The 27,012-nt window shown below is 40.3% G+C and overlaps 1 protein-coding gene across 10 annotated transcripts in view; it reads right to left on the reverse strand.

Moving 5' to 3' along the window:
- The window catches only part of nedd4l (NEDD4 like E3 ubiquitin protein ligase), a 423,982-nt gene that overhangs the window by 103,783 nt on the left and 293,187 nt on the right, over positions 1–27,012 (reverse strand). For all 10 annotated transcript variants that reach the window (XM_059989671.1, XM_059989670.1, XM_059989668.1 and 7 more), the window contains 3 exons: positions 17,388–17,449; positions 16,606–16,705; positions 2,655–2,815 (listed from right to left, as the gene is read on the reverse strand). In XM_059989671.1, the coding sequence (XP_059845654.1) occupies positions 2,655–2,815; positions 16,606–16,705; positions 17,388–17,449 (323 nt within the window). The remainder of the gene's footprint in view (positions 1–2,654; positions 2,816–16,605; positions 16,706–17,387; positions 17,450–27,012) is intronic.

Here is a 27,012-nt window from a genome sequence, read left to right on the forward strand (position 1 = left end):
GATTCTGCAGATACATTAAGTATAAAAGAGAGGTGAGAGTGGATATCAGACTGCTGGAAAATGATGCCAGAGAGGTAGTAACAGGAGACAAGGAAATGGTGGGCAAACTGAGCAAGTTGTTTGCATCAGTCTTCACTGTGGAAGACACTAGCAGTATAGCTGAAGTTCTAGGTGTCAGGGGGCGTGAACTGTGTGGTTACCATAGCAAGAGAGAAGGTTCTTGGGAAACTGAAAGGTCTGAAGGTAGATAAGTTACCTGAACCAGATGGTAAACATCCCTGAGTTCTGAAAGAGGTGGCAGAAGAGATTGTTGGAGGCATTAATAATGATCTTTCAAGAATCACAAGATTCTGGAATGGTTCCAAAAGACTGGAAAATTGCAAATGTCACTCCACTCTTCAAGAAGGGAAAGAGGCAGAAGAAAGTAAATTATAGGTCAGTTAATCACACCTCAGTGGCTGGAGTCGATTATTAAGGATAAGGGCTCAGGGTACTTGAAGGCACATGATAAAATAAGCCGTAGTCAGCATAGTTTCCTCAAGGGAAAAACTTGCCTGACAAATCTGTTGAAATTCTTTGAAGAAGTAACAAGCAGGATAGACAAAGGAGAATCAGTTGATTCTGTGCACTTGGATTTTCAGAAGGCCTTTGACAAGGTGCCACACATGAAACTGCTTAACAAGGTATGAGCCCATGATATTCCAGAAAAGATTCTAGCATGGATAAAACAGTGGCTGATTGGCAGGAGGTAATGAGTGGGAATAAAGGGAGCCTTTTCTGGTTGGCTAACGGTGTCTAGTGTTATTCCACAGGAGTCTATGTTGGGACTGATTCTTTTTAAGTTACTGTATATGTCAATGATTTGGATAATGGAATTGATTGCTTTGTTGCAAAGTTTGCAGACAATATCTAAATAGGTAGAGGGGCAGGCAGTTTTGAGGAAGTAAAGAGACTACAATGGACTTAGAAAGATTAAGAGAATGGGCAAAGAAGTGGCAGATGGAATACAGTGTTAAAAAGTGTATGGTCATGCACTTTGGTAGAAGAAATGAAAGGGTTGACTATTTTCTAAATGGAGAGAAAATACGAAAAACACTGAGGTGCAAAGGGACTTGAGACTCCCGAAAGGTTAATTTGCAGGTTGAGTCCTTGTTAAGGAAAGCTAGCATTCATTTCTAGAGGACTAGAATATGAAAGCAAGGATGTTATGTTGAAATTTATAAAGCACTGGTGAGAGCTCAATTGGAGTACTGTGAGCAGGTTTGGCCCCCTTATCTTAGAAACAAAATGCTGTAACTGGAGAGGGTTCAAAAGAGGTTCATGAAAATTATTCCAGTCTTGAATGACTTGCAATATGAAGAGCTCTGGCTCTGGGCTGTATTCACTGGAATTCAAAAGAATGAGGGGTGAGCTTATTGAATCAAATTTTGAAAGACCTTGATAGAGTGGATGTGGAAAGGATGTTTTCTATGGTGGGAGAGTCGAAGGCCAGAGCACAGAATAGAAGGGACATACTTTTAGAACAGAGATGAGGAGGAATTTCTTGAACCAGAGAGTGGTGAATCTGTGGAATTATATGCCACAGGCAGCTGTGGAGGCCAAGTCTTTGTCTGTACTTAAGGCAGAGGTTGAGAGATTCTTGATTGGTCAGGGCATGAAGGCAGGAGATTGGGGCTGAGAGAAAAAATGGATCAGTCATGATGAAATGGTGGAGCAGACTTGATGGGCCAAATGATCAAACTGCTCCTAAATCTTCTGGTCTTATGATCCCATTCTCTCTGTCCCCTTCCCACTCTCAGTCCACAATAAGATAAGACAAAACTTTATTTATTCTAAAGGAAATTATTGTTGCAAGGTTCTCAGTCAGAAATATATACTTTTAAATACAAAATGTAAGCTTTGAGCTGCGAAAAATACAAAACGTGCATTAAACAGTAATGGTGCAAAATACAGATGTGCAATTAAATCATCCACTTATAAACTTGAGGAGGAGGAGTTGAGAGTCTCATAGCCACAGGGAGAAGGATCTCCTGTGACGTTCAGTGGGGCACCTCGGTGGAATCAGTCTGTTACTAAAGGTGTTCCTCTGTTTGTCCAGTCCATCAAGGAGGGGGTGGGAGGGATTGTCCATAATGCTCCGTAGCTCCTGCAGCATCCTCCCCTCAGTCACAAACACCAGGGAATCCAGTTCCACCCCCAGAACAGAACCAGCCTTCTGGGTGAACTTATTGATCGTCTTGGTGTCAACTGCTCTCACCCTGTTGCCCCGGCAGACTACAGTGTAGAATAGACTGCTGGCCACCACTGAGTCATAGAACATCTGCAGCAGATACTGCAGGTGCTGAATGACTGGAGCCTCCTCAGGAAGTACAGTCGGCTCTGTCCCTTCAGTCCAGTCCAGTTTATTGTCCAGGTGAGTTTCCCGGGATTTGTAGTCCTTTTTCACTATCAGGTTTATCATTAATCACATGCGTCACGGAAGTTTTTCTTTGCAGCAGCAGTATTGTGCAATACATAAAATTACTACAGAACTGTGCAAAAGTCTTAGGCACCCTAGCTATGGAAATGTACATCAACACAAACAATGAAAAGCGTCATTTGCTTTAACAACCAGGGATGTGCATGATAAAGTACAGACCAGGAAGGCAACTTACACTAGACTTGGCCTCTGCCACTGTGTTGTCCTGTTGTTGTGATTCACGTAGTACGTCCGGCCCAGGTTGTCAGTCTTCTCTTCCCAGCCAGATGGCAGTGGCGGCAGTTGCTGCTCGCGCTGTGCTCCTGAATCAGTGGGATCGACCATATCCCAGGCACACTGAATACAAGCAGGAAAAGGTTGCACACAGTTAGTACGGAGAGGCAAATTACCAAGTGCTAAGTTAATTTATAACTAACCCCACAAGGGAGAAAAGAATGGTTCTCTTGGTGAGATGAAGGGAGATGGAAGAGCCTACGTACGATAACGGCTAGCTTTATCTGTCATATATACATCACAGTGAAATACGTCGCTTACATTAATGGCCAACACAGACCGACAATGTGCTGGGGCAGCCTGCGATCATCACCACACTTCTGGCGCTAACCACACTGTATTCAAAACTCACTAACCAGCAGTGTCTGGAATGTGCGAGGAACCCAGAGGACTTGGAGGAAACTCACCCTGTCACGGGGAGAATTACAAACTCCTTAGCAACAGCGGTAGGAATTGGACCCCTATCACTGGTGCTATAATAGTGCAATGCTAACTGCTAAGCTACTGTTCTGCCTTCTACCCTTAACCTGTATATCTTTAAAACGTGGGAGGAAACCAGAGCACCAGGTGGAAACCCATGCTGTCACAGGCAGGACATACAATCTCATTATAGGCAGCAGCTGAATTGAACCCGGGTCTCCAGAGCTGTAATAGCATTATGCTAATCACTAGGTCACCTTTGCCCACTCCTGTCTCTTCATGGACGAAGCAAGAAGAGAAATTTTACAAGTCCATTATAACTAGTCTGTCTGTAACTCGGTTCCATAATACTCTTACCCTACAATCCACCAGACACAATTTTAAACTGACCAAGAAATCTGGAGTCAAGATACTGGCCTTGATTTCGGAGAACTGACAAACTGACAACTACTCCAAGATCTCTCTGTATCAGAGTGTGAACTCAGAAGGTTGGAATTTCCAAGCCAGTAAAGGCATGTGATCTGACATTGTGTACTGTTCAGCAAGAAATGACGAATTTAGGCCTCAGGTTACCACTTGGGAGTACAAACATAGAGAAAATTTTGCTTCAGGCGCAAGGAACTCAAGAACAATGCTTGTCTGTGAGAAATCTTATCCAAATATCCAATACTAGTGCACTTTGGGCAGGCAAAGAGCTTTGAGTAAGCATTACATCCGTCTAGCAAGTGGCACATGACCTGACTGACCTTGAAACTGCACAAACAGACAATTAAACAGAACTTCGGCTGATTACAGACAATAGAATTTTATTTAAATAGAAACCTTGGAACAACAGATAACCACCTGCTCTCCCATTCTATGGAGAGAGGGGAGGAATGGGGGCAGGGCATGTGGAGTATTCACCAGATGAAATGATCACTCCCCTGCAAGCAAAGGGGCAAAACAGCATTGTATTTACTGAAACTAAATAATGTGGTTATGCTGAAACTTTGTTTTAAATTACTTCTGTCACAAAGGAATTATGAATACCATTCTGAAGCAGAAACACAAATTAGAGGAACAATTTAGAGCAATTAGATTTCCTTACCGTTATGATAGCCAGAAGTGATAGTGGGGATATGCTCCCAGTACCCATTAAACTCTCTCAATGGCATGTGCTTCAAATCGCCTCTGACAACCATGGTTGGCAGCTCACCAAGAAGGAAAACTCTTATCTCAAATCTCTGCTGCCTTGCGGCTGTACCCACTCATGGGGAAGGCTTCGGGAGTAAACCCCGAGGGAAAAATCTGGAGCTGGAGTTCCTAAGGCAGTCCTACTTTGAGTTCAAAGTTGACCACAACTCCTGTGATGTTGCTGGTACCAAACTGTATCGGTCTCTGCCATTCTTTCAGGTTCATCAGATGCGTGGAGAGGGGAACTTGCTACATGGGCAACAGCTTGCTCTCCATATTGTACTGCCCAGCTATGACTCAATATCTATGGTCAACTCTGCCTGATGGAGGTCTCAGAATTAGAGCAAAAGTGCTGGAGGAACTCAGCAGTTCAGGCAGCATCTATGGCAACGAATAAACAGTCAACATTTTGAGCTGAGACTCTTCATCAGGACTGGAAAGGAAAGGGAGAAGATGTCAGAATAAGAAGTTGGGGGAGGGGAAGGAGGACATGCTTTCAGGTGATAGGTGAAGCCAGGTGGATGGGGGAGGAGGGATGAAGTGAGATGCTGGGAAGTGATAGGTGGAAAAGGTAAAGGGCTGAAAAAGAAATCTGATATGACAGGAGAGTGGATCATGGGAGAAAGGCAAGGAGAAGGGGTACCAGAGGAAGGTGATAGGCAGGTGAGGAGGAGAGAAGAGGGAAGGGGGATAGAATGGGGAATTGAAGAAGAGGGAAGGGAATAAGGAACAATTACTGGAAGCCAGAGAAATTGGATTTTGCGCCATCAGGTTGGAGATCCTCTAGCAGGTTGTGTGTGCTTCTCTGGATTTCCAGCATCTGTAGAATCTTTTGTGTTTTACACTAATTAGAATTATCTTCAAGTAAAGTTCTCTCCTTCATTCAAATGGAAGAGAAGGAAGGGCTCGAGAGAACCGGGGAAGAACTGTTAGTTTCTCAGCCATGCGGGAATGGCAGAGCAGACTTAATGGGCTGAGTGGTCTAATTCTGCTCCTATGTCTTATGGTCTTATGGACTGTGTGGCTAGACACAGCTCAAATACTATCTATAAATGTTCCAATAACACCACTGCTGCTGGTAGAATCTCAGATGGTGATGAGTAGGTATACAAGAGTGAAACAGATCAGCTGGCTGAGTGGTTTTACAACCATAACCTTGCCAGTAAGACAAAGGAACTGACTGTGGGCTTTGGGAAGAGGAAATCAGGAGAACAACCACCTCACTGAAGGGTCAGTACTGAAAAGGGTGAGCAGCTTCAAGTTCTTCGGCATCAACATCTCAGAGTATCTATCCTGGACTCAACACATCGAGGCAATCACAAGGAAGATATCAACTGCCCTACTTCATTAGGAACTTGAGTTGACTTAGAATGTCACAAAACCGGGTTTGTTGGTATGAGTAAGCTGACCAAAAATTTTCTTCTTATCTGATTGATGGGACAAGCTTTTAGTCACCCCATATGATGCCCTTTCTAAGCCTTCATGTCATTTGGATGCACAATAGGGCAATGCAGAAAATTCACCCAGAGCTCTCTAAGAGTTCTCTCTGAAAGAACTGTGAAAAATCTCAATACTCTTCTTCAATCTAAAAATAACAATGCTGTCAGTTCACCACTGTCTGCAAAATCTGACTCCTTATCTACTCTAATAGTTAATTGAGTTGGTTACTCATTTCTACATCTGAATGTAAAAGTACTTCTTGATTTCACATGTAAATGGCCAGGCTAAATTAATTTAATTTTTCTTTACTTCTTATTGTAATTTACAATTTTTGATTATTTATAAATTGCAATGTACTACTGCTACAAAACAATAAATTTCACAACATACATCAGTGATATTAAACCTGTGATTTTGATTCTGAAGGTCAGTTTTAAACACAAGAGAATCTGCAGATGCTAGAAATCCAGAGTAACACAACAAAATGCTGGAGGAACTCTGCAGGTCAGGCAGCATCTATGGAGAGGAATAAAGAGTCAGACCTGATGAAGGGTCTCGCCATATGTCAACTCTTTACTTCTTTCCATAGACACTACCTGACCCAATGAGATCCTCTAGCATTTTTGTGTGTGTTGCTCAAGCAGAAGTTTTCTCTCATTTTCTGATACGAATATTTACTACTTTACTTTAGCAAATAGTCAAGATTATCCAGTGCTTACTTGGTTTTGTCGCTCTATCAGAATCAGAATGTTTAATATCATCAAGACATTTATTAACTTTGCAGCAGCATTACAATGCAATATATGATAATGAGAGAAAAAACAGAATTACAGTATGAATATATATATTAAATAGTTAAATAAGTTGTGCAAAAAAAGGAAATAAAAAGTAGTGAGATATTATTCATGGGTTCAATGTCCAATCAGAAATCAGATGGTAGAGGGGAAGAAGCTGTACCTGAATCTTTGAGTGTGTGCCTTCAGGATTCTGAATCTCCTTCCTGATGGTAGTGTTTGCTAATAATTATTATTGCAATGTTAGCACAGCAAAGTTAAGTAATTACCTCACAATTGCCTCAATCTGTTTTGTGGACCCTGTTCTTAAATGGAGATACATGTCTGCCCACCTCCCGCAGTCTTGCAGAATGCAAAACATGTTAGTCAGCCATATTTAATTATGATAAGTTTAATGACAGGCACACCCTGGGATTTCAAACAGTAACCAATGAGTGATTGCTAAACACACAGGCTGAGGATCTCAGCATGTCAGGCAGCATCTATGAAAATGAATAAACAGTCAATGTTTCGGGCCAAGACTCTTATTCAGGATTGGAAAGGAAGGGGGAAGATGTCAAGTAAAAATGTGGAGGGAAGTGAAGGCGATAAGTGAAGCCAGGAGGATGGGTGAGAGGGGATGAAATAAGAAGCTGGGAGGTGATTGGTCAAAAAGGTAATGAACAAGTCTGATAGGTGAGGAAAGTGGATCATGACAGAAAGAGAAGCAGGAGAGGCACTAGGGGGAGGTGAAAGGCAGGTGAGGAGAAGAGATAAAAAAGGAATAAAATATGTACTATGTGCTTTGTACTCGCCACACCCTCTGAATGAAGAAATTCCCCCTCAGGTTCCCCTTACATACATCACCTTTCATCCTTAACTGACGACCTCTAAATCTAGTTTCACCAACCTAGTGGAAAAACTCTGCTTGCATTGACCCTATCTATCGTTCGTTCATTACGCACCACGTCGAAAGATGAAGGCGATCATGGTCTTTCCATGGCCATGATTGTTCTTGGTAAATTTTTCTACACAAGTGGTCTGCCATTGCCTTCTTCTGGGCAGTGTCTTCACAATACGGGAGACCCCAGCCATTATCAACACTCTTCAGAGATGATCTGTTTGGAGTGGTTGGTGCTGCCATTGTAAAGATAAAGTTCCTCTTATCCTCACCTAACACCTCAGCCTTCACATTCAACACATCATTGTCTGCAACTTCTGCCATTTTCAACGGGACTCTACCACCAAATTCTAACCCCCTCCCCCCCCACCACCACTCACTGCTTTCGGCAGGGATCGCTCCTTTCCTGACTCCCTTGTCCTTTTGTCCCTCCCCACGAATCTTCCTGCTGGCACTTATCCCTGAAAGCAGCAGAAATGCTACCCCTTGCCATTCGCCCCCTCCCTCACTTTCAAACAGGGCTCCAAACACTCTTTCCAGATGAGGCATGGAATCCAGTGCTCCCGGTGTGACCTCCTCTACATAGGCGAGACCCGACTTAGATTGGGGAACTGCTTTGTCCAGCACCTCAGCTCCATCCATGAAAAGTGGAATTTCCTGGTGGCCAACCATATTAATTCCTATCTCCATTCCTATGTGAACATGTTGGCCCATGGCCTCCTCCTCTGGCACAATGAAGTCACTCTCAGGTAGGAGTGTTAGTCTCCAACTTCTGGTAATCTTTTAATTTTTATATGTATAATGTATTTTCTCCTTCCCCTCCCTCTTCTTCATTCCCCAATCTGGCCGCTTACCTTTTCTTCTCACCCGCCTATTTCCTCCCCCGGTGCACTTCCTCCTTCCCTTTCTCCCACGACCCACTCTCCTCCCCCACCATATTCCTTCTTTTCCAGCTCTTTGACTCTTCCACATCACGTCCCAGCTTATTTCTCCCCCTACCCCCACGCACATCGCTTCACCTATCACTTCTAATGTCCTCTTTCCCCTTCCTCCCAATTCTTATTCTGATGAAAGGTCTCATCTGTAGATGTTGCCTGACCTGCTGAGTTCCTGCAGCATTTTGCATGTTGCTCTGGATTTCCAGCAACTGCAGAATCTCTTGTGTCAAGAGTTGGAAGACTGTTCTGTGTGTGAGCGTGGTAAGGGGCTTGTTTCTCTCTTGTTGCTTTCTGTGTTCTCTGTTGAATCACAAGGGTGTGATACAGTTTTAATGGCTGGTCCTAACTTTTTATGAAGGTGGTGAGAAGCAGCCTTCTGGAACTACCCCACCCTCTATGGTGAATATACTGCCACAGTACTGCGAGGGTTCCTTAATGTTGCCGTAACCAGGGGTGGCAATGGAGACATGCTCCCACTACCTATTAAACACTCCCAATGGCATGCAACTCAAATGGTCTCTGCCAACCAAGTCCAGCTCCAAGCCTTCATGTGTGGATTAGCTACTAAGCCCAGTGGAACTGTTACTACTGACAGGAGAAGAGGCAAAGGTGGGTTGTTGGTGCCTTAAAACCAGTCACTTCAGGCAGATGGAGCTCGTCAGCCGTAGTTGGCAGCTTATCCAGGAGAAGAAAAACTCTGATCTCAAACCTCCGTTGCCTTGTTGGGGAAGGCTTCAGAAGTCAACCCCAAGGGAAAAAATCTGGAGCTGAAGACCCTAAGGCAGTCCAACATTGAGTTCAATGCTGACTGGCAACTCCAGCGATGCTTCTGGTGCCAAACCGTATTGGTCTCTGCTGTTCCTTTGAGTTCACCAGAGGCGTGGAGAAGTGGAGCTTGCTACATGGGCAACAGCTTGCTCTCCATATCATGCTGCCCTGGCTTGTGTACCTGGACAGGGAGGACGCAACATCCACGGTCGACCCTGACCAACGGAGGCTTCAGTATTGCGAGGCAGAGAATCTTCGTTCACCGTCATAGGTGAGTCCTTGGGTCAATGTAGAAGATTGAATCCCGGAATTGATCAGAAGTCTGAAAGTGGAGGGGAGGTCTGATAACTGAGGTCTGAGAGTCAGCTGGAGACGCTCATGGAGTGAGTACCGTTTTGGATTCGCTCCATAACCTTTACTTTTTTTAACCTTTGATCACCCTTATTCAGCTTATTTTTATCTATACCGAAAGTTTCTTTATTCTTTTTTTTTGGATTTACTGCCAAGAGTTTGTTGTGAACTTTTGAAGATATGCAAACAGAAATGTCTCTCAGGTCTAAGGGACGGGATCCCAGACGTAATCCGAACGGTAACGGAAAAAAGCAGGCTCCGACACAACAAACACAATTAACTTTTGAATTGTTTATGGAGGTTTTGGATAAAAAATTTGCTGAACTACAACAATTTTTTAAAGAAGATATAAAGGCTTTTCAAGAGTACATGGTTAAGACGGATTTAGTAATTAAACAGCAACAAGCTCTTATTGCGTCTCTGCAAGAAGAAGCTCGGAAGCGAGATTTGACTATTGGAAAACTGCAACAGGATTTAATTTCGACCATTAAGCTGATGGAAGCCCTTAAAGCCAAGAGTGACGATTTTGAGAATCGGTCCAGAAGACAGAACTTACGTATACTTGGTCTTCCAGACGGCATAGAAAAAGATGACCCTTCGAAATATTTTGCTCAACTTTTAAAAGAAGCGTTTCCGACAATTTTCCCGAATAACCCCCCTTTATTGGATCGGGCACATAGAATTCGGCGTCGATCACCAAGTGTTACAGACAAACCTTCGGTGGTAATTGTCCGGTTCCATTATGTACATGACAAAGAACAAGTTATAAGAGCAGCTCGTCGGGTAGGAATGATTAAAATCAAAGATTTTTGCTTCCGCCTGATCAAAGATTTTAGTTCAGATCTTTTAAAAAGAAGGCTTCTTTTTAAACCGTTGATGGCTGAATGTTATGAGAAAAATCTGAAACCTGCGCTTCTACCCTGCGAAGCTTCGAATTTCTCCGTCGAATGCTCCACAACAGGTTTTCCTTTCAACTTCCGAAGCGAGAAAATATCTGGAGGAGAACTTCCCTACTGCTACAGACACCAGTCTCTAATAAATGAATGATTCTGATCGTGTAAGATGGTTCTCGATCTCTTAAACCAGAATTATAATCTGGTTATTGGTGTAGGTTCATCCTACACATTATACTCAAGTTAAAGTGTGTTTGCGTCATGTTAATTGTTTTGCCTTATACACTTTAATCATTTAACTACATACTTGTCTATTAACTTTGTTCCTTCGAAGGTATATTTTTAATTCTTTGAAGGTAAATTTTTCCTTGATTAAGATGGTGATTTTTTGGAAAAGATTTTTGGTTTTGCTTAAGATGGCATTATGTTTATATTTTTCGTGTTTCTTCCGTACAATGCATCGCTTATCTTAGCTTAAATATTTTTTGTTTTGTCTGGGCCAGAGCCCGAGTTATAATTGTTTTTTAGTGATTATATTTTTATTCTTTTTACAACTAACTATACTTAGAAATATGGTTTTTATTATAGCGATTTTATTTTTAAAGTTGGGGTGATTCTTTTATATATATCCTTTTTATATGGAGTGTTCTTCAGCTGACATGGGGGTAGGATTAGTCTTACTTTTTCTCTTTTTAAGTCATATTTTGGCTTTTTCACTTTTTCTCGGGGGGTGGGGGGATGGTCTGTTTTCTAATTCTATTTTTTTTGTACCAGTTTGTGTTAGTTTTTTTATTCGGGCTGTTTTTGAACTTCAAATATGTCTGTGTTGTCGTCACTTCCGGGTCTTCTCACTACTTTTGTTCCTCTTCCGGGTGCATGAGTTTATAAGCTGGTTAACCCTTTCTATACCAAAGGGTTGATTATAGAATTATGGCTCAGACCATTAATTTTGTGTCTTGGAATACTAATGGTTTAAATCATCCAATTAAACGAAAGAAGATTTTCAAAGTATTCCAAAGACTTAATGCTCATATCATTTTTGTACAAGAAACTCATGTGAGGAGGGGGGACAAATTTCGTTTTTTTAGATTTTGGCGGGGTCAACAGTATCACGCAAATTCGAATGCTAAAGTAAAAGGAGTTTCAATTTTTATTGACTCCTCTATTTCATTTGTTCAACATGATATTTTTTCGGATCCGAATGGCAGATTTTTGTTAATTACGGGTTTACTTTGTAATAAAAAGGTTGCTTTGGTTAATGTTTATGCTCCAAATGTGGATTGTCCTGACTTTTTTAAGTCTTTATTTACTTCTTTACCCAATCTAAACGAATATAAGTTAATAATGGGTGGTGACTTTAATTGTTGTTTAAATCCTCTGATGGATAAATCTTTATCTATTCAGACTTTATCTAATAAGTCGGCCACTTGTATTAACTCTTTTTTGACTGACAATGGAGTTTTTGATATTTGGAGATTCCGTTATCCTAATGACAAAGAGTTTTCTTTTTTCTCACATGTTTATCACTCTTATTCAAGAATTGATTATTTTTTTGTAGACTCTTGTTTTATTCCATTGGTAATCGGTTGTAACTATGATATTATAGCTATCTCTGATCATGCTCTATGAAATTTACGGATACAGCTTCTAATGCTAGACAATGGTGATTTGATTCTACCTTGTTGCAAGTCTCTGACTTTATAAAATTTATGGAGGAGCAGATCGACTTCTTCTTCTCAACTAATTCTACAGATGATATTTCCTGCGGAACACTTTGGGACACTTTTAAAGCTTATATACGTGGACAGATTATTTCTTATTCTGTTGGTTTGAGGAAACGTATCAAGATGGAAACTCTTTTATTGGTTGATAAAATTAAAGAGATTGATAAGAAATATTCGATTGCTCCTAGTAAGGAGCTTTACAAACAAAGGGTTGAACTTCAAATGGAACATAGTTTATTACTTACATCCTCGATTGAAAATCAATTAATGAAAACTAAATCTGATTTTTATATACATAGTGATAAATCTGGTAAACTGATAGCTAGTCAATTGAAGAATGCTCTGGTTAAACGTCAAATCACTAAGATTGGTCAGCAGAATGGGAATCTGACAGTTTATCATGATGAGATAAATAAGGCATTTCAAGATTTCTATACCTCCCTGTATCAATCTGAATTTCCTCAAGATTATAATACCATGTCTGATTTTCTTGGAAAATTAAATTTTCCAAGGTTATCATCTGATGATCTTTTGATATTGGATACTCCTATTACGGATGTAGAAATTAAGGGGGTTATTTCCTCAATGAATTCTGGGAAAGCACCGGGTCCAGATGGTTATACAGTTGAATTTTTAAAAATTTTTTCCGCTACTCTTTCCCCTTGGTTAGGTAAGGTTTTTGAGGAGGCCATTAGATTAGGGAATTTGCCACAATCTTTTTATAGAGCTTCCATTTCTCTAATATTGAAGAAAGATAAAGACCCTACTAATTGTGCTTCTTATAGACCTATATCTTTATTGAATGTAGACTCCAAGATTTTTTCTAAGTTACTGGCATCTAGATTGGAGAAGGTATTACCCAAAATTATTTCAGATGATCAAACTGGCTTTATTAAAAATTGTTATTCTTTTTTTAACATTAGGAGATTGTTGAATATTGTTTATACTCCCTCACATGATACTTCAGAATGCGTGATTTCATTAGATGCGGAGAAAGCATTTGACAGAGTTGAATGGCCTTACTTATTTAATGTGTTGGAGAAGTTTAATTTTAGTCCGATATTTATATCATGGATTAAATTGATTTATCATACTCCAGTAGCCTCAGTGGTTACCAATAATCAAAGATCTCCCTTTTCTCGCCTATTTCGGGGCACTAGACAGGGATGTCCTCTTAGTCCATTACTATTTAACATTGCCTTAGAACCTTTGGCAATTGCCATCAGACAATCACAGGATATTTTGGGTATTAATCGTGGGACAGATATTCATAAGTTATCTTTGTATGCAGATGATTTATTACTATTCATTTCTAACCCGGAGAAATCCATTCCAGCAGTTTTATCATTATTGGCTCAATTTAGTGAGTTTTCTGGGTATAAGTTAAATCTTAATAAAAGTGAATTGTTTCCATTAAATAAACGGGTCCCAATTTATGGAAATTTACCCTTTAAATTAGTTAATGACTCTTTTACTTATTTAGGGATCAAAATCACAAAAAACCATAAAGATTTGTTTAGATTTAATTTTTTACCCTTAATTGATCAGATTAAAGGTTTGTTTACTAGGTGGTCACCTTTGTCTCTATCCCTAATAGGTAGGATTAATGCTATTAAGATGGTTATTTTACCTAAGTTTTTATATATTTTTCAAGCGATACCAATTTTTATCCCGAAATCTTTTTTTACTAATGTTGACTCTAAAATTTCTTCATATATATGGCAGTATAAAAATCCCAGGTTAGGTAAAACATATTTACAGAAGACAAAAAAGGAAGGCGGGTTAGCATTACCTAATTTCAGATTTTAATATTGGGCAGTTAATATTAGATTTTTGTTATGTTGGTTGAAAGATGGGGGTGGATCTTTTGGCCCTTCTTGGGTGAGTTTAGAAACTAAATCGGTATCAGCTTATGCTTTGGGTTCTATTTTAGGGACTTCTCTCCCTTTTGCTCTTTCTAAATTGCCGAAACGAATTGACAACCCGATAGTTAAAAATACATTGCGTATATGGTTTCAATTTCGGAGATTTTTTGGGTTGACTCAATTCGTTTTAAATAGTCCTATTGTATCTAATTGTTTTTTTCACCCTTCCATTATAGATCAAGCTTATTCAGCTTGGAAAACTAAGGGATTACTAAGATTTTCTGATTTATTTTTAGATAATTGTTTCATGTCTTTTGAACAATTATCCAACAAATATAACTTGCCGAGATTTCATTTTTTTAGATATTTACAGATTAGACATTTTTTAAGTTCTGTACTCTCTACGTTTCCAAATTTTGTGCCTTCAGATACTTTGGAGAGTTTATTTGAATTAGACCCTTTTCAAAAAGGGCTTATTTCAAAACTTTATAATATAATTATGAAGATACGTTCAGAGCCTCTTTATAAGACTAAACAGGATTGGGAAAGAGAGCTTAGTTTTAGTATTTCTAGTGAGAATTGGGATAGAATTCTTCAATTAGTTAATACATCATCGTTATGTGCCAAACATTCACTAATACAATTTAAGGTCGTACATAGGGCCCATATGTCCAAGGATAAATTAGCTCATTTTTACTCTTATATAAGTCCTATTTGTGATAGATGTCATTCTGAAATTGCGTCTTTAACTCACATGTTTTGGTCGTGTTCATTTTTGGAGAAATATTGGAAAGATATTTTTGATATTATTTCTGCGGTTTTGAATATTGATTTACAACCTCATCCTATTACCGCAATTTTTGGTTTACCAATGTTAGATTCACTGCATTTATCTTCTTCAGCCCGTCGAATGATTGCATTTCTAACTCTGATGGCTAGAAGATCTATATTGTTGAATTGGAAAGAAATTGATCCTCCCATTGTATTTAATTGGTTCTCTCAAACTATGTTATGTTTAAATTTAGAAAAAATTAGAAGTGGTACTTTTGAGACTTCTATTAAATTTGAAAAGTTATGGAGACCGTTTATTCAACATTTTCATATGATGTAATATGACCCTGTGCCAAGTTCATTTGATTTCCCAGCTTTCAGCTTATGTATTTTGAGAGGACCAGAAGTGACGGCATTGATGAATACTTATTTTTGTGAGATATTATAAACAGCCCGTTTTTTTTTTCCTTCTCTTTTGTTTTTTTTTTCTTTTATATTACTTATTAGTTATAGTTATTAGATTAGATTAGCTAGTTCTGCATTATATAAATTTTTTTTGTTTGTTTTTTTTTTCTGTTTTTTTTATATTATACATTATGAAATATTTAGATTTACTATGTCCATACATATATCTTATGGCTTATGTCTTGGTAAACTCATTTATATTGTAACTATTATGTATGTTTTTTTTTCATATGTAATGGAATGTGTATGTTGGTAACTTCTTTATCAATATATCATCTGTATTCTGTCCATATTACTAATATTAATAAAAAGATTTAGAAAGAAAGAAAGATAACTGAGGTCTGCTGGGAACATTGATGCCCAATGTGTCCACAATTCATCTGGAGGCTGGAGGGCAAAGCTGCCTGCTGTGTGGTCTGTGGACTGTTTGTGTAGGTGGGAGGGAGAAACGGACTTGTTTTGCTGCTGCTGTTTTGTAGCTTGTAATGTCCTCTGTTGTTCTGCTGAGCATCATGGGCATGCTATATTGACACCTGAATGCGTGACAAAACTTGTGGACTGCCCCCAGCACATCCTAATGTTTTGCTGGTTGTTAACACAAGGAAAGCATTTCTCTGTAGGTGATGAATAAATGAATCCCAATCTGAACTTGAACAAAGAAACACTTGTTCAATCAGTTCAATGGACGCCATGATAGCATAGTGGTTAGCACAAAGCTATTACAGCTTGGGGTGTTGGGAGTTTAATGTCAGCATCCTCTGCAGGGACTCTAGAGGTGTCCTCCCTGTGGGACGCAAGGGTTTTCCTCAGGTACCCCGCTTTCCTGCCACAGTCCAAAGACGTACTGGGTAGGTCATTGTAGATGGCCCTGTGATTCGGTTAGAGTTAAAATGGAAATTGTTGGGAGTTGCTGAGCAGTGTAGCTCAAAGGGCCAGAAATGCCTTTTCTGCCCTGTATAACTAACTACCTACATCACTCAATCCAATAACTCTGCATTTCTCTCCTTGACTGTCCTGACCATCACAAGATAATTCCATAAGATTATTAATGTAGTCATTTAAGACATCAGGAGTTCTAAGTGGGAAGATAAAAAGGCACCAATAGAAGTTGTTGAGCCTCACATGCTGTGGAACAGAATATGCATCACACAAAGGGTTAACTAATCTAATTCCAATCTAAAGGGCACAGGAGAAACTCAGAGGGTCAGGCAGCATCTATGGAGGGAAATGAAGAGTCCACTGTTACTGCCTGAACTGCTGAGTTCAACATGCCTGTGTGCATGTTGCTCCTGATTTCTAGCATCTGTAGTCTCATCTGTGTGTTCAATTTAAAAAAAGGTTGAGTAAGATGCACAATTACTAAATTTATACCTCAGATTCTTCCCTTTGTTCTGGTGTTTCTTCTTGTCCACCATTCCTTGGAAGGTAGGCCATCTTCAAGCGCAAAAATCCTTTCACCCGGGATTTATGACTGCAGTAGAAAATAAAATTAATATTTTTTTTCTAGTGATTGAAACTATTTTAGTCTATATAAACGTGGGGCCTGATTTTGCCAACCTTGCAACCTACTCATTGTTCACTGCCACAGACCTTTGGTTCAAATTTGCTGGCTGAGTGTACCTAAGAAACTTGGCATGCAAAACATGCATAATTGCTGATCTTTTAGGTATCAACTTCAAACAAAGTAGAGGAATAATAATGGAGTGGCTGAGCAGCTGCAGTGTTAAAAAGAATTGGATACGATCAACTGTACCAAGGGCATGTAAGGGCAGGTTGCAGAGACGCAGGTAAGTAAAGCCACTTACTCTACAAAGGTTACTCTTAAATCAAACTGCACTTCAACACAATCTGAGGCAGCAGGTGAAGCCGTGATTTACAAAGTTACACAATATCGAGCACACAATGCAAAATAAAGCAGAGACGCTTGTTTATGCAAGATACTTGAAAATAAACATAAAAACCAGGAAGATGATTGGGAAGAACTGAGATTATTTTGTAACACAACAAACGATAACTCATTGTACAAAATAATGGTGAAAAAATTACGTGGAAAGGCAAGGACAGGAGATGGATACTTCTTGTATTCAAGCATGTACCTCATCTGTGAATACATTAGTCACTCAAATTGATTACAACTAATCCGAAAAACTCACCTCCTTGGCCTAAGCAAGAAATCTTTAAAAGTGTATGGCCTCTCCAAGGCTGGGTCTTCTGCCTGTTAGAACATGAATCCAATTAAGATATTACTTGCTTATTTGAAACAAGGCTTTAAAAAAACTATTAATGGACAATTTTTACAGTTCTCATTTCTACAGCTGTAATGCATTAGGTAATGAACTGTTAGTACAATATCTCCTACGGTGTTAAAATGACATCATTCATTGAATTTTATAATATTTGGGGGATTTAATTATTATCACCCCTTCTCCGATTACATATATGGAGTCGCAATATGATTGTTGCCTGCAGGCAATAGAAAATAAGATGACAGACTTTATGGGGTTTCGGAAGCAACACTGTGTTCAACAATTTTAATTTGGAATTGGCACACCCATTTTCCTGGACAGCAAAAAGATTCACAAAAGGGCAAAGTTTTGAGGTGATTGGAGGAAAGTACAGTGGAGATGTAAGAGGTTAAGTTTTTTTTGCACACAAAGTGTTGGAAGCATGAAATGCACTGTTACGTGTGCACCTTAAGACACAGGAGCGGAATTAGGCCACTCAGCCCATCAAGTCTGTTCCACCATGCATGCCATCATCGATGATTTATTATCCTTCTCAACACCATTCCCTTGCTTTTGCCTGGTGACCACCAGGTGATGGTAAAGACAGATATATTAGGGCAGGTGTTCCCAAACTTTTATTTATGCCATGGACCCCAGCCGTTAACTGGGGGGGGTGTCCATAGAACCCAGGTTGGGAACCCCGGTATTGGGGACTTGTAAGGGACTCTTATACAGACACATGAATGAGAGAAAAATGGAGGTTACATAGGAGGGAAGGGTTAGTGTGATCCTGGAGTAGATTAAAAGATCAGCACAACATTATGGGCCAAAGGGCCTGCGCTGTGCTGCAATGTTCTATGTTGTAATTACATTACTTCGAGGCTAATTTGTACTTCACAATTTCACAAAGTCAGTAACTTGAAACACTAATCATTTCCTGCCTCTGCTTCTGCTGCCTAGTCAGAGTATTTCCAATGAGTGTTATTTTACTTCAGATTCCCAATATTCACAGGGATTGAGCAGCTGTGCGGCTAAGTTTCTGTTCAATAGCCAACTCATTCCTGCAGCACTGGTCCAATAACTTGACCCAAGACAGACACCATCATCATCATGTGCCGAGTCATATGACGTGGATGATCATGGTCTTATCACCATGATTGATCTAAGCAAATTTTTCTACAGAAGTGGTACAGAAGACAGTAGGGGAATTTAACAGAGGGTACATTGGATGTCCAACAACTCTGGCAGGATTTGTAAGACATTACTTCCTGCAAAGCGAAACCCTACAGTATGAATGACAGCGATGCTTCACTACCAGATGAACTCAACACCTTCTATGCTCACTGTGCAATCCCAGCTGCACCCAATGACCCTGTGATCTGTCTTGGAGGCTGATGGTAGGCTGTCTTTAAAAAGGATGAACCCTTGGAAGGCTCCGATGGAGTACCTGGTAAAGCTCTGAAAACCTGTGCCAACCAACCAGCCGGAGTACTCAAAGACATTTTCAACCTCTCACTGCCATCGGCAGAAGTTCCCACTTGCCTCAAAAAGGCAACAATTATACCATTGCCTAAGAAGAATAATTTGGGCTGCCTTAATGACTATCGCGCAGTAGCACTCATATTGATAGTAATGAAAAGCTTTGAGAGGTTGGTCATAACTAGACTGAACTCCTGCCTCAGCAAGGACCTGGACCCATTGCAGTTTGCCTATCGCCACAATAGGTCAACGGCAGATGCAACCTCAATGGCTCTTCACAAGACCTTAGATCACCTGGACAATACTAACAGCTACGTCGGGATGCTGTTCATCGACCATAGCTCAGCATTTAATACCATCATTTCTGCAATCCTGATTGATAAATTACAGAACCTGGGCCTCTGTACTTCCCTCTACAATTGGGTCCTCGACTTCCTAACTGGAAGACCACAGTGTGTGCAGATTGGGGATAACATCTGCCTCTCACTGATGATCAACACTGGCGCACCTCAGGGGTGTGTGCTTAGCCCACTGCTCTACTCTCTATACACCCATGACTGTGTGGCTAGGCATAGCTCAAATACTATCTATAAACTTGCTGATGATACATCTATTGCTGGTAGTATCTCAGATGGAGATGAGAGGGCGTACAGGAGCGAGATATACCAACTAGTGGAGTGGTGTCGCAGCAACAACCTGGCACTCAACGTCAGTATGACAAAAGGGCTAATTGTGGACATCAGAAAGGGTAAGATGAAGGAACACGTACCAATTCTCATAGAGAGTGAGCAATTTCAAGTTCCTAGGTGTCATGATCTCTGAGGGCCTAACCTGGTTCCAACATATAAATTCAGCTAAAAGGAAGGGAAGACAGTGACTATACTTCTTTAGGAGTTTGAAGAGATTTGGTATGTCAACAAAAACATTCAAAAACCTCTAGTCATGTACTGTGGAGAGCATTCAGACAGGCTGTTTGGTATGGTGGGTAGGGGGAGGGCTACTGCACAGGGCCGAAAGAAGCTGTAGAGGGTCGTAAATTTAGTCGGCTCCATCTTGGGTACTAGCCTACAAAGTACTCAGGACATCTTCAAGGAGCAATGTCTCAGAAAGGCAGTGTCTATTATTAAGGACCTCCAACACCCAGGGGGCATGTCCTTTTCTCACTGTTACCATCAGGTAGGAGGTACAGAAGCCTGAAGGGACATACTCAGCAGTTCAGAAACAGCTTCTTCTCCTCTGCCATGTAATTCCAAAATGGATATTGAATACATGAACACTACCCCACTTTTTTAATATATATTATTTCTGTTGTTGCATGATTTTTAATATATTCAATCTATGGATACTGTAATTTATTTATTTATTTTCTTCTTCTTCTCCTTCTTCTTCATTATGTTTTGGATTGAACCATTGCGAATTTCACCGCACATGTCAGTGACAATAAACCTGATCCTGATACAGTTAAATAAACTGGACTTAGAAAACGTGAGTCTCAGCAAAGCAAAGGTAAAACCCCATATAGCTCATCACCAGTTGCTTCATGGCCTGGTATGGAAACAAACTGAAAGACCTACAAAAGTAGTGGAAATGGCCCAGTCCATCACAGGTAAAATCCTTCCCACCACAGAGCACACCTACACGGAGCGCTGTCGTAGGAAAGCAGCTTTCAATATGAAAGAACCCTTCTCCATCCAGGGCATGCTCTATTCTCGCTGCTGCCATAAGGAAGGAGGTACAGGAGCTTTAGGTCCCACACCACCATGTTCAAGAAGAGTTATTACCCTACAGCCATCAGGCTTCTGAACCAGCGGGGATAACTTCACTCACCCCAAATCTAAACGGATTCCACAACCTATGGACTCACTTTCAAGGACTCTACAACTCATCTTCTCAATATTTATTACTTATTATTATTTTGTTTTTAATTTTTTCCATTTGCACTATTTGTTGTGTCTTGTACACTGGTTGCTTGTCTCTGTTGTGCACCGTTTTCATTGATTCTATTGTGTTTCTTTGCATTTACTGGGAATACCCGCAAGAAAATGAATCTCTTGGTGGTTTAAGGTGACGTATACATACTTTGACAATAAATTTATTTCGAACTTTGGTTCATTAATGCTCTTTAAGAAAGGGGATCTGTCATCCTTACAGTCTATTCTCTACAATACATGTGACCCACCACTGTGACTGACTATTAATTGCCTCCTCAGTTGAATTAGTGATGGATAATAAATCCTAGCAGTGATGTTGTATCACCTACCCATTTACCTGCACTTTCTCAGGAGATTTTACACTTTATTCTGCATTCTTATTGTTTTATCTTATTCTTGCTGGATGCACTACGTAATGATCTGATCTGTATGAACTGAATGTAAGACAGGCTTTGTACTGTATTTTGGTACAAGTGACAATAATAAACCAATACCAGTACTAAACCCTGCATTAAATGGTAAAAAACTAATTTTTTAGGAGAATGCATACAACAGCACAGAACAGTACAGGCCCTTCAAGCCCACAATGTTGTGCCAACATTTCAATCTAATCCAAGTTCAATCTAACACTTCCCTCCATTTTTTTTGTCCGTGTGCCTATTTATGAGTCTCTTAAATGTGTCTATTATATCTGCTTCTACCACTCCCTGGCAACATGTTCCTTGCACCCCCCACCTGTGTAAAAACACCTCTGATATTCACTCCCCCCTCCCATACTTTCCTCTCCTCATCTTAAAATTATGCCCCCTTTATGAGTCATTTCCACCCTGGGGAAAAGGGAACTGACTCCCCACTTTATCAATGCCTCTAAAAAGAGATGCAGACTTACAGTTTACATAAAATATATAAATTGATTGGTCTGGGCACTAAGGGATGTGGGGAGAATGCAAGAGTTTGCGGCTGAGAGGAAAATGGATCAGACAAGACGAAATGGTGGAGCAGAATTGATGGGCCAAATGGCCTAACTCTGCTCCAGCACCTTATGGTCTTATAAATAGAAATTACAGATAGGGAATGTTGGCGCCTAAAGGTGTGTAAGTGGAATCAAAGGGCTGAAGATGGAGCAGCTATCACTGTTGGAGGGGAACAAGTGTAGGGCGTCAATTAGACAGGGCAGTGTAGGAACAAATGAAACAGCAAAGTGAGAGCAGGAAGTAGGATGTTTAGACTGAAAACATGCTGGCATTTCAATAAAAAGCATCAGTGAAGTTGCTCACTGATGGGAAAACCACATAAAATACTCAAAGTGCAAAAAACAGCCATGACAAATATAGAATAGTGAGCCCCTTTACTTGATATTTTTTGATGTAATTAATTAGCCATTTGTTTTATAATGCATAGTTGTCAATGAGTAAAAAGTTAAAACGATCAGATATCCATTTTTTGCACATGTATACAGGACCATTAACCATTCCTTTGCATCAGGTGTTTGTTAGCATTGGTTTGAATCTAATTAGACCCCCTTGGGCCTTCTTCTCATTGAACAATGGTGTATAACAGCAATATCAGGTTAGTTCCAAAGTCAAATAATACTCATTGCAAAAGCTAACTCTGAGATAAGCTGAACATTGCCACTGACCCAACGTTAAATCCAGAGAAAATAGAATCCACTGTCAAAACTTGAAACTTAATAGATATTGTCAGCAATCCTAAAATTATAGAGAATTGTAGATTACCTTACCAACTGCTACACATGCAGTAAAATTTCTTAACCAGCACCTTGATTTCACCTGCTCTGGAAAACTGCTGAATTATTTTCCTTTGTGCAAAGGCTCATTGTAAAGCAACTTCTGCTCTTTCTGTACTTCATTTTGAAAATACCACACATCTTAGGTCTTCAGGATGGTTCAATATAGTTAAGTATATCTCACACTGTTCTTTCCAAAGTATTATATTTTGCACTGAATTTTCGTGATGAACTTCCACCTGATGCTGGCACACTGCAAATTAGTCCAAGTCTTTTAGAAAACTCATGGCTATTTTATCAAACTCAGTTACCCTTAACCAGTCAAACAAGATGTAGAAGCATGTTAAATATGTTACGATTATTTATGAGATAAACGAGCAAAGATTTCACACCACAGATTGGGGAAAAAAGAGCAAAACAAATTATTATGATTTGAACTTGTTTTTTTGGGGGGTAAAATTTTGCAAATATTAGTTCTATTTGTCATATGTCTTCAAACCACAGTGAAATGCGTCATTGGCATCAAACCAAATCAACGAAGATTGGGCTGGGCAGCCAACAAGTGTTGTGGTGCTTCCGGTGCTAATGTAGCACACCCATAATTCACTAAACCCACCCTGTACTGTAAAATACTCAAAGATTCAGGAACAACTCTTTCCCATCTACCACTGATTTCAGAACGGACATTGAAGCCATGAACACTACCTCACTATTTTTGTCTATTTTTGCATTACTTATCTATTTTAACTATTAAATATATATATTTTCTGTAATTCAGTTTTTTTTCTCTATTATTATGTATTATAGTACATTGTACTGCTGCTGGTGATATTAAACCTGAAAATGTTGTGCTAAGCACTGTGCTACTGTGCTACACTAGGGTCAGTGGCACTTAAAATAATAATATTATAGCACCCAAGATTAATTAACGGATGGATCTAAGAGGTGAATCAAGGTTGGTACAGCATATTGATTTGAGTGATCCAGAAAGAATAAATATGACATCTAAAGAAAAACACTGAAATCTTCAGTAAAGAATAATAAATGCATAGGTAAGAAATAGTGAAAAGATGAGATGTAGAGTCCTTGAAATGAGTCCACAGGTTCAGTGTTGAGGTGAGTGAAATTATTCCCTCTGGTTCAAGAGCCCGATAGTTGATGAGTAATAACTCTTCCTGAACCTGGTGGTGTAAGGCAACAAGGGAGTACACTCCACTGTGAATCTAGAGAAATCTGTCAAAGTCTTAGATGACATGCCAAATCTTCACATATTTCTAAGGAAGCAGAGGAGCTGCCTTGCATTCTTTGTAATGGCATGTGTACGTGCTGGAGCCAAGGCAGATCCTCTGAAATGATAAAGTTGGGGAATTTCAACTTGCTGATCCTCTCTATCAGCAACTCCTCCATGCCATCCAGTCCTCCTCCTCCCCATTCACTCCTTCTTCTTAGACACGTTCACCTGCAACCACAGAAAGTGTATCACCCATTTCCTACTCTTCTCCCCTTCAGCATAACCCAGGGAGCTAAACAGCCCTTCTAGGCCAGGCAGAGAGTCATGTACACCTTCACCAACCTTGTCTATTACATTTGTGCTCTCCATATGGCCTCTACTACATTGGTGAGACCAATCGCAGCCTAGGCAACCTGTGTGCCAAGCATGGAAACACAGCCTCCCATGGCCATTCGCTCCCTCTTGCAAACCGCGTTCCCCTGCCCATTCTCACATCAACCTGTCTGTCCATTGCAAAGTGAAGCCAAATGCAAACTAATGGAACAGGATCTCATGTTCTACCTAGGTAATCTACAAATCGTTGGTAAAAGGACTGAATTTTCCGTTAAGTAAATTGTCTTATTTGTCTAACTTCCATTATCATGTGTAAGAGCTCATAGCCATAGAACAAAATGTAACACTCAGTTGCGCAATTTCGCAGCGCTTCATTATTTTGCATTGAATTTTTTATGATCACGGAAAAATAGCCGCAATGATTTTTTAATATGAGGGATTATATTGTTGGCATGTTGGAAACGTCACAAGCCCTTAAAAATTAAATTTTATGGCCAATGTCATTTTAGGCTTTGTTCGCCATGCTAATCACAACCACATTATTGTCTGTAGTATATTTATTGATTTTCCAAATCCAGTAATCTATAAACTGCCAATAAAATTCTAGACCAATTCAAGATTTTAAATCCAGCACAGTGAGCATCTGAATTGATACAGAAAAGGGGCTGCTGCCTAATAAGTTAAAATAAAATTAACAACCATAAGCAGCAACAAGTTTGGTAATGTTTTCCTATGAAATTTGCTTGCAATGTTTTAAATTTCCTTTTGATTCAGGTTCAAATACAGAACTACAGTACTGTGCAAAAATCTTTGGCACATATGTAGAGTCATAGAGAAGTACAGCACAGAAACAGGCCCGTTTGCCTATGCTGAAATCATTTAAACTGTCTACTCCCACTGACCTTACAGAAGACTTTTGACAAGGTGCCACACATGAAGAAGGCAAATGCAATGTTGCCATTCATTTCTAGAGGAATAGAATATAAGAGCAGGGATGTGATGTCGAGGTTCTATAAGGCACGTGTGAGACCACACTCGGAGTATTGTGTGCAGTTTTGGGCTCCTTATTTTTTGAAAGGATATATTGACATTGGAGAAGGTTCAGAGAAAATTCGTGAGAATGATTACATGAATGAAAGGGTTACCATGTGAGGAACATCTGGCAGCTCTTGGGCTGTAATCCCTGGAGTTCTGGAGAATGAGGAGGATCTCACAGAAAAGTTCCAAATGTTAAAAGGTCTGAACAGATTAGATATGGCCAAGCAACACACACAAAATGCTGGTGGAACGCAGCAGGCCAGGCAGCATCTTTAGGAAGAAGCACTGTCGACGTTTCGGGCCGACACCCTCCATCAGGACTAACTGTAAGGAAAGATAGTAAGAGATTCGGAAGTAGGAGGGGGAGGAGGAAATGCGAAATGATAGAAGAAGACCGGAGGGGGTGGGGTGACGCTAAGAGCTGGAAAGGTGAATGGCAAAAAGGATACAGAGCTGGAGAAGGGAAAGGATCATGGGACGGGAGGCCTCAGGAGAAAGAAAGGGGGAGGGGAGTACCAAAGGGAGTTGGAGAGCAGGCAGAGAGAGAAAAAGGGAGGGGGGAAGAAAACTAAATATATCAGGGATAGGGTAAGAAGGGGAGGAGGGTCATTAACGGAAGTTAGAAAAGTCAATGTTCATGCCATCAGGTTGGAGGGTACACAGCCGGTATATAAGGTGTTGTTCCTCCAACCTGAGTGTGGCTTCATCTTGACAGTAGAGGAGGCCATGGATTGACATATCGGAATGGGAGTGGGACGTGGAATTAAAATGTGTGGCCCCTGAGAGATTCTGCTTTCTCTGGTCGACAGAGCATAGGTGTTCAGTGAAACGGTCTCTCAGTCTGCGTCGGGTCTCACTAATATAAAAAAGGCCACACCAGGAGCACCGGACACAGTATACCACACCAGCCGACTCACAGTTGAAGTGTCCTGATGAAGGGTCTCGGCCCGAAACGTCGACAGTGCTTCTTCCTATAGATGCTGCCTGGCCTGCTGTGTTCCACCAGCATTTTGTGTGTGTTGCTTGAATTTTCAGCATCTGCAGATTTCCTCGTGTTTGCTTAGATATGGCCAAGTTATTTCCCATGGTAGGGGAGTCTAGGACAAGAGGGCATGAATTCAGGATTGACGGACGTCCATTTAGAACACAGATGCAGAGAAATTACTTTGGTCAGAGAGTGGTAAATCTGTGGAATTTGTTTCCACAAGCGGCTGTGGAGGTCAAGTCATTGGGTGTACTTAAGGCAAAGATAGATAGGTTCTTGATTAGCCAGGGCATCAAAGGGTATGGGGAGAAGTCAGGGGAGTGGGGATGACTGGAAGAATTGGATCAGATGATTGAATGGTAGAGCACATTCAATGGGCTGAATGGCCTACTTCTGCTCCTATATCTTATGGTCTTATGGACCTGCACCGGGACCATAGCCCTTCATCCCTCTACTTCTCTTATCTGTTGTCATCTATATCAATGATCTGGATGATAACGTGCTTAACTCGATCAGCTAATTTGCGGATGACATCAAGATGGGGGGGTGTAGTGGACAGCAAGGAAGGCTATCATGGCTCGCGGCAGCTGAAAAATGGCAGATGGAATTTAATGCAGACAAATGTGAGGTTTTGCACTCTGGTAGGACCAACAAGTGTAGGTCTTAGACCGTGAATGGTAGGGCACTGAGGAGATCAAAGGAATCTGGGAATACAGGTCCATATTTCATTAAAAGTGGTGTCACATGTAGATAGGGTCATATCGAAAGCTTTTACAAGCAGCACATTGTCCTTCATACATCAATGTTTT

This window comes from Hypanus sabinus, chromosome 14 (genome assembly GCF_030144855.1).
Source record: "Hypanus sabinus isolate sHypSab1 chromosome 14, sHypSab1.hap1, whole genome shotgun sequence".
Classification (NCBI taxonomy): Eukaryota; Metazoa; Chordata; class Chondrichthyes; order Myliobatiformes; family Dasyatidae; genus Hypanus; species Hypanus sabinus.